The sequence below is a fragment of the Salminus brasiliensis genome, chromosome 7 (genome assembly GCF_030463535.1).
Source record: "Salminus brasiliensis chromosome 7, fSalBra1.hap2, whole genome shotgun sequence".
NCBI classification, from domain to species: Eukaryota; Metazoa; Chordata; class Actinopteri; order Characiformes; family Bryconidae; genus Salminus; species Salminus brasiliensis.
This window is the reverse complement of record NC_132884.1, coordinates 28865299-28874048: the sequence shown is the minus strand read 5'-3', so window position 1 is coordinate 28874048 and position 8750 is coordinate 28865299. Positions and strand designations below refer to the sequence as shown.

The 8750-nt window shown below is 41.8% G+C and overlaps 1 protein-coding gene across 2 annotated transcripts; it reads left to right on the top strand.

The window, feature by feature from the left end:
* The first annotated feature begins 300 nt into the window (after nt 1-300).
* On the top strand, nt 301-8060 carry atf7b (activating transcription factor 7b). 2 transcript variants are annotated; one of them, XM_072684462.1, is made up of 12 exons: nt 301-379; nt 1277-1352; nt 1636-1732; nt 1932-2071; nt 2499-2639; nt 3600-3754; nt 4117-4210; nt 4292-4411; nt 4594-4689; nt 5499-5687; nt 5786-5888; nt 6086-8060. In XM_072684462.1, the coding sequence occupies exons 2-12, from the start codon at nt 1305-1307 to the stop codon at nt 6265-6267; spliced, it is 1365 nt and encodes a 454-aa protein (XP_072540563.1). In that variant the 5' UTR covers nt 301-379; nt 1277-1304; the 3' UTR covers nt 6268-8060. The 2 variants fall into 2 exon arrangements, with proteins under 2 accessions (XP_072540563.1, XP_072540562.1); XM_072684461.1 differs by having other exon boundaries at nt 2484-2639.
* Nucleotides 8061-8750: the final 690 nt, after the last annotated feature.

Genomic DNA, 8750 nt, shown 5'->3' with positions numbered 1-8750 from the left:
AACGTATAGAAATATTTAGAGGCATAAACCGTTCCCTCAATTTAATACATTTTGAGTTTTTTTTTATTTTGTTTTCTACCTTGACACTAGGGGCTCCGTGCATTTACCCACGCTGTAACAAAAAAAAAAGTTCCCAATATTAGGTTTGGCGTTTCTCCTTGTATCTGCATTATACACGCAGGGTATGAACATACAGTAACGTAATCTGAGATTCGGGATTTATCCTCTACTGTAAATCTGTTACGTAACGTACGTAATCCGGTGGCTGTATCACCGCAACCTATCGCGAGGTTTGTGTTGTAGTGGATGAAGGAGCAGTGAAAGCAGCGGCGGCAGCGGAGAGGGAGAGAGAGAGTCGCAGAGAGGGAGGAGCGGCGGGGTGAGTTAGCTAGCAAACACCACCACTTGCGCGGGGTAACAGCTGCCGTGCTCAGCAGCGTTTTAACATACAGTCTCTCAAGAGCTTTTCCCCACATCCGAGGTTTCGCGAAAATCCCGAGCGTCAGCACAAACGGCAGCAGTGTGTTAGCTAGCATTAGCCCGTTAGCTCAGCGGAGCAGAAGCCAACACTGTAAGCAGCAGCAGCTAGTTAGCGTCAGACAGGCGCTGTTTATGTCCTGGATATCTACTCATAAAACTCTTCTCGCCGCACTAAATCCGCCCCTTATCTACTTTCTGGCTAATTTACGTCGTGGCAGATTGTCTGTAGTAGTACTCAAACTGCCAGGCTGCCTGTCATGTTGATTCCCTCGCTGTGTAGAACATCTTGCTAACGTTAGCTAACAAATGTCGTTATCTCTCAGCACCCTCTCCCTCGATATAAACTCGACCTCAAACCAAGAGCTTATATTCTTTTAATCCAGGAAGGCGTTGTTATATTTAATCAAACGGGTCCATTTTTAAAGATATCATATGTTAGCATATTGGCTAATTCATCCCTTTCCTCCTCCTAATGTTAGTACGACACAGTTAGCATCTTACTGTACAGGCTCGAGCGGAAATGCGATGTGCGCACATATATGATCTAAAATCGCCACACAGCTCCTCTGACCATGTGGCCGCCTCTGCTTTTTAGATCAATACTGTGTCTGAAGGCCTACGAAACTTATTTCATCAACATCTAGTCCACATCTGAAACGATCATCCTCTGTTCTGAAGGTGTTTCTCATTATGTGTAGCTATTTTAGAGACATTTCGCTGGAGTGCATCACTATTCCTCAAGTCCTGGGTTGTTGTGGCGATACTGTAACTGTTCGTTTTCTGGATGGTGTTGTAGAAGTGACACAGGAGCTATTTGAGGAAAAATGGGGGACGATCGACCTTTCGTGTGCTCTGCCCCAGGATGTGGACAGGTAAGAGCTACCCGAGTCCTCAGCTGCCTTCTTATCTGTGTCTGCACGTTTATTTTGTTTGAAAGAAGTGTCCTGAAGCTCTTGGGAGTGTTCCACCAATTCAGTGACCAATCAGAACCAGTTATAATCATAATTATTTTCTGCATGAGCCATCATAATAGACAGGTAGTATAAACTCTATAACTAGTGTACCCATTTCATTAAAAAAAACATATGATATTGCTATAGGTAGCAGTGATATTGCTATGGAAATTTAATTGGATATCATGCTTTTCTGCATTAGCGATTTACCAATGAAGATCACCTGGCTGTACATAAACACAAGCACGAGATGACCCTGAAGTTTGGACAGACAAGAACTGACACGGTTATAATTGCAGGTTAGGCTGACATTGCATTGATTTTTTTTTTCTATATAGTTTGTAGTCTGTGAAGACCTCTTTTAATGTGACTTTCACATCAGTTTATGTTACATTACACTGTTTACTGACTGGAATTCTGGCACTCAGTGACTGCTTCATCAGCAGTGTAGAGCAGTAGAGGCGTTACTGGTACTGATTGTGTTTGTGTTTGGTACAGATCAGACACCCACTCCCACCCGTTTTCTGAAAAACTGTGAGGAAGTGGGTTTGTTCAGTGAGCTTGATGGCTCCTTTGAACAGGAACTCCGCAAAACGCAGCAGGAGGAGGAGGAGAGGAGAGCCAAGACAAGTACTACGGTGAGACATAGGAAGACTTACAAAACACAGGGAGGGCATAGTTCGTTGTAGGGTTGGCCGATATGGTAAAAATATTATCACAATATTGTGATATTTTGGTTTGTTGACAAAAGACATAAATTGCACAAAAACTGATTTTCAAATACTTTCTCATGCTTAGTGCAGTAATTTAAAAAAATGTGGTAATTCAACACTTTCTGTACTTAATACCATTAAGCAGGGATAATTACACACTTTGAATATGCTCGGGAAAGCCTATTGTGCATCATGTTGATACAATTTATTACAATATGATATTTTCCCCCCTCTTTCTACTGACACACCATGGTGGACCTCCTTATGATCTGAATACAATATTTGATCATACATTTTGATTCAGTAATTTTACCGGTGGATTTTTCTGTCTTCATAGCTTTCTGCTCTGCAGATTCCCTCTGAGATGGACAGGGATGGACCGCTGGAGATCGACTCCTCCCCTCCTGACAGCCCCTCATCTACTTCCAGTATGACGGACAGCAAAGACTCAGTGACTATGACGAAAGAGCCTGTTGCCTTGAGGAAGAGCAAGGTTAGGCTGAATGGTTAAGAATATCAAAATATGGACAAATGTTTGTATTTATAAAACACATATTACTAGAGATGTGGTAAAACCTTTAAAAGAAAAATGTGAAATATGAAATATAATCAGTGCGTCATCTGTTTTCCACAAAAATATTAAATGACGTTAAAACATTTAGGCTGCATCAACAGCAAGGTTCTTACGTGTTCACATGGTCCCTTAAAGAGCTGTGATATACAGAAAACCCATTACACATCAACATGACAACTCTCCTGAACATGGGTGCTAAACAAACCTGCCACTTGTGAGCTTCGCTTGGAAACATTTAACAAACATCTAACAGGTGGCAGGTGTTAAGTTCCCACCCTGACTTCACCGTCTAATAATAATCATTGCTGTGTTGTGTTTCAGGAGGAAGCAATATGCAAGTGTTTTCAGATGTTTTAATATGGCAGATAATTTAGGTGTTGTATTAAACCCAAAGAATAAAAGTGGTCATTAGCAGGAACCTGATATCTGAAGTTTCATTGTCCTGAGTTAAATTGGGCAGAAGGGTGTAGCTGTTTGAGAGGTGGCACTTTGAAGTAAAGGGTTGTGGTGCTAGTGGGGTTTGCTGTTGGCCACAAATTGCGCGTAGATTTGCAACAATGTATTTTTTTTTGTTTGTTTGTTTTTTTTTTTTTAAAGACGGACCTTCTAACCCCCAAAAGAAGTCATAATTGATCATTGTTCGCTTATTTAAAAAAAAAAAGAAAAAAAAAGATTGTGAACTGTGTAGCAAATATGTTATTAAGTAGTATTTGTACACTAAACGATACAAGTTTTTTAGTATCATTAGGTTATATTTTGATTGTCTTAACAGTTACAATTACATCTCTCTGACTACAGCTGCACACAATTGAAGGATATTAAAGTAGATAAAGATACATTTACTTTTAACTGAATGATGTACAACTTGGTTTTGGACAGGATATACCTCCACGGACAACAGCAAGCTCTGCGCCGACACCAACGATAATGAGACCAGGGTCTCTCCCTCTTCACCTAGGATACGACTCTATGAACCCAACTCAACCCTCGCCTACTTCCGTCATTACAAGGACCCCTCCCTCCAACAGACTCAGGTACAGCTCATACAACATTTTTAGCAAACTTCTTCTCAAGGGAGGTGTTGAACCTGCGAGGGCTTGGGAGTGTAATATTTAATTTGTTCTCTGCAGAACGTTGGACTGTGACATAGTGATAATGAGATGAGTGGTAAACATATTATTAGTGGGATAATATTAACATTATTTGGAATAAAGAGTGACACGTTTCCCAGAATATCTTGATAGTCTTTTTCTTCAGTGATGCCTTTAATAAGATTTGGAAATAAGATGTGTTTTTCAACTTTTTAATACATTTATTTAATTAACTACAGGTAAAAGTGCTTAATGAATCTTCAAAGCATGTGAGTTTCTATCTCTCTCCCTCTCTCTTTCTGCAGCTCTCCTTCTGGTTCCTTTCCTGTAATGATGCAACTTCCAAATGGTCAGACTGTTCCCCTACTTCCAAGTCCTGGACAAACATCAGTCATATCGGTAAGAGATGCAAAAACTGCCTATTCATATTTTGGTTTGTGTGCTTGCTTGGTATCTGTGTAAGTTTAGGTGTATGTGTAGTTGGCCAGGTCATCAAATACAGTACCCAACATCCCTGGGATTCCAGGCCCTCCTATTGGTGGAAGCAGCAGTGGCTCCTCCTCTCCATCTGGATACAGCTCGCATAATGATGCCAAGATGGTGAGAACAACACATGCATGCACACACACAGACAGGCTAGCTAAAATGCAGACGACCGCTTTTTAAGACACCTTTTAAATGAACACATTGGTTTAAATAATTGCACAAGGTGTACTGCTTATTCAAGTGTTTGTATGTGTGGGTGTGTTCTTCACCAATGTTTGTGTTTTGTCTCCCTCTAGAGGCTCAAGGCAGCACTGTCGCCACAGAGTGTTAGTGGACCAATGCCAGCTCAGAAAACGGAACCTAACGAGACACCTTCACCCGCTCAACCACAGGTCAGCAGTTCAGTCCAAGGAACATAGATATGCAAATGTGCTCCCACTGTTGCCTAAATGTATTCACATTTGCCTTCGTACAGCATTAATTGTGACCCATAAACAGCAAAAATGCACCAACACCTGCTATCTGTGATCACTGAAGTATGTTTGCCTCTTCTATAGGCAGCGTGCAGCTGCCCTGCTTGTTTATGCTTCATGTGTTTTAAGGAAGCTTGCTGAAAATAGGCTCCCATGATGTCTTTGAATTTTCCGCTTTGCAGACTTTGCTTCTGGTAATTTACGAATCACGTCACACAAATCTCAGTATAATCTTTCTGCCTTTTCTGAAATTCAGAGTGTACTCATTTATAACTGCAATCAAACATGGGTACACCCACAAGGGTAAAGTTGGCTTTATTTTTTCCCCCTGCTTCACTATAAGTGGTGCAGGAGTTACAGGTACCAGAATTTAACACTGATTAATATTTCAGCTCAATGCTATGCTGTTGGCACACTGTTAACTTAAATGTTAATTTAAAAATAGTAGTAGTAGTAGTCAGTTCTGGTTAGTAAGTTATTAAATAAATTAACAAAAAAAGCACACACACACACACACGCAGTGAGCTTGCCTATATGCCTATTCTGCTGATTCACCATAGTGTTCTGAGTGCACAGCCAGAACTTGTGTGTAAAGGGGTAAAAACCGTGCAGCACAGTTACAATGAAAATAGAAGCAAAAAAGGTTTTCATTGTTCCAAGCCTTGTAGAGGGAACTGCAGGTAAATGTTGTTACTGGTTAGTGTTATGACTCATTACTCTCTCTTTAGGTGTCGCCAGCGCCACCCAGAGGTGGACGTAGACGTCGGGGGGCAGAGGCTGAGCCTGATGAGCGTAGACGCCGCTTCCTGGAGAGGAACAGAGCTGCTGCCTACCGCTGCCGGCAAAAACGCAAAGTGTGGGTCAATGCCCTAGAGAAGCGTGCAGAGGAGCTCGCCACAACTAACGTCACACTCACGGTGAGACTCCGAGATACGTAGAGACTTTGATACAAAGCCCCCCCACACACACACACACACTGTGTATTTTACCAAATGTTTGTGTGTGCACACAACAGAATGAAGTGTCTCTGTTAAGAGGAGAGGTGACGCGTTTGAAAGAATTGCTGCTGGCTCACAAGGACTGCCCTGTCACTGCCATGCAGAAAAAAGCTTACCTAGGTAATCTATCCATTTATTTATCTACCAGTTAATACTACCACTCCAATGACTTGAACGTATAGTTATATATTAATTCAACTTCATCCATCAGTGATTTATCCCTTCACTGTGTTCCCGTAATCGTTCTATATCGTCTGCCTAAATAAGTATAAAACATTATCTCTTTCTCTCTCTCTCTCTCTCTTCCCACCCCCCAGCCGCAGGTGTGGATGAGAGCGCAGTGTCAGCGCTGGTGTTGCCAGTCTCTGTTCCAGCTCCAGTATCCGTGAATGGATTGAGCGTGAGGGCGGCAGAGGCCGTGGCCGTTTTAGCCGGAATGGGCTCTGGCCAGTGGAGCAGTCCAGATGTGCCGTCCCAGTCGCAGCCCACCTCCAGATGATGACTTCAGCCTGTGAGGACTGGGCATCTGTCTCGAGGAGGTGGGCTTGTTAAAGGAGTCCAGTGTCAGATCTCTTCCCTCAGAAACTGTTAGTCACAGTGTGTTTGTAAATGCCCTTCGTATGTGGCAAATGGGAACAATTATCACTATGACCTGACCACACCAAGCCCTCACCCTCAGCGTATCACAGTTTCTCCTGTTACTATGGGCCACTGTAGCTAGAGATTGCGACGTTTGTATTTTAAATTTTTTTTTCCCTCCTCCTTGGACTAAGTGGCCTGAGAGTGTGCCCTGTCACAGGATGTCGCTGGCAGACTATACAGACTAGGACGCACTGCAGTAGAAAGCCTGTAAAGACTCACTATGTTATCTCACTCCCTTGAACACACATTTAGAGTACTTCAGCACGCTCAAGCAGTGTTGTGCTCACTTGATATTTCGCTGTTTGCAGATGTTGTTCTTTTTTTTGTTTTGTTTTAACCGACTTGCTGAAATATTGTTTTTCTAAATATTTTACTGCATGATTTAATCCATGTACGGCAGATGAGTACTACATTATGCAGACACATTTTGCTTTCTGTCTCGCTCTCTTTCTGATGCTTTCACCTTCTTTCTTTTCTCTCAGTGTCTTGGTAAACCTAAAATCATTTCTCTCAGGTCTCTCCTGCTCTGTGGCTGTGGTTGTCAGTGTGGAAACGCTTTGCCTCTTATTAAAATGACCGAAAGCCACAGGATAGGCTTGTCTGGAGATGAAGAGCAATATATTTTTATATTTGAATGTCCTTATCAGTCTGCATTTTGCGGTCGATGTTTGAGATGTACGGGTAGCATAACCATAAACAAGTGTGTGTGTGTGATTTTGTTTTCTGTTGCATCACTTTTTGTTTGTTCCTAAGAAGCCAACAAAAGTACTTTTACATTAGAAGTTGTACCCAAATGTTTTAGGATATCAGGTCTCAAAAGTGGGAACTCGTGCATATACACCATGCACCAACATTATTCCACTGCTTGCATTTCATCAGTGGATTCTGTGTATCATGTGTATCATTTGAGATGTTGTACAGGTGTATGAATGTGAGGCCTTGGGTTTATGATGCTCATTGTTCAAAGTGACGTTTCCTTTTAAAGGGAAAGGGAATACTGTCATTGTCAGGATGCTTATTACACCAGGATTTGATCTCCTAAAAATGGAAAGGGTTGCCAAGTCCTTTCCATTGAGCCTTTGTTATTGAATGTTTGTATATGGCTTGTGTAGTGACTGAAAACCCACAAGTATGCAGTGTCAAACCCCCCCAACCCCAACATCTCTTTTCAGTCATATTTTAATGGTATCATTCAAACTACTTATCATTGTTTCTGTAAAGTTATGTTCACTGCCTTGGTATAATCCCAACCTGAATGCTTTGTTTCGTTCAAGTTCATCTCCTCTTCCCTGTTTTTTTTTTTTTGTTTGTTTGTTTGTTTGTTTGTTTGTTTTATTGTAATTTGTTTACTGTTTAAGGATTATTTCTCCTCGGCAGTCATATCAGTCTCTGTGAGGCCTACCTGTTCCTGTCTGGTGATGTGCTTTCTCACCTGCAGCAGTGCATTGTGAAAGAGGAGCGTTTTCTCAGTGTGTATCACTAACTGATCCGAAAGTGTGCAACTCGTCAGACGAACCCTTTAACTAGAGCTGTAAATATCACTAAATATAAAATGCGCTGATATATGTCCAAGCATTGCTGTCTGTACTATAATAACTAAATGAGATGGTCCTGAAGATATATTGTAATAATTAAACGAAATTAATGGAATTCATATGTGTGGTATATTGAGATAAATGTCATAAATGTATAGATTCAAGTTTTTACAGATGCACCTGACCTGAATCCAGCTCATGAAGGCTTGAATCAGGAATCAGATATGTTGAGTCAAGGAGTACTTGGAAACCATCCAGTGATGGAGGTGATTACACTTTTCTGGGGTTTGGCTGTGGTGTGCCTCACAGCAGTGGTTTTCGGCTCCAGTCTTGAGGACCTTCTGCAGTTCAAGGTTCTTGCCCCATCGTGTATAGCTGGATCAGGTGTTTTGGGGCAGAAGGTAATAGAACCTATATGTTGTTATACTGTGTCCCCTGGACTGAAATTCACTGGTTAACACCCCTCCATCTAACAGATGGCATTTTACGTTGGGATCTTGGCCTTGTGTGCAGCTCCTCAGCCACAGTGGTTGCCACGGTAACCCAGTCTGTGACGATCATAAGAATAAGCTTCTTGTGCTAATGTTGCTTCCAGAGGTAGTTTGGAGCTGCAACCAAGATTTGTGGCCTACTCGTTTGTGTCTGATCTGTAGTTGCTGTAAGATGTTTACTCTTTACAATAATAGCACTTGCAGTTGACCAGAGCAGCTCTCACAGAGCAAACATTTTCGGAAAGGTTGCAAGCAATGATAGTTGACTGTTGATGTCAAAAAACAGACTGTAAGTAGGTACCTCAGGGCGGCCT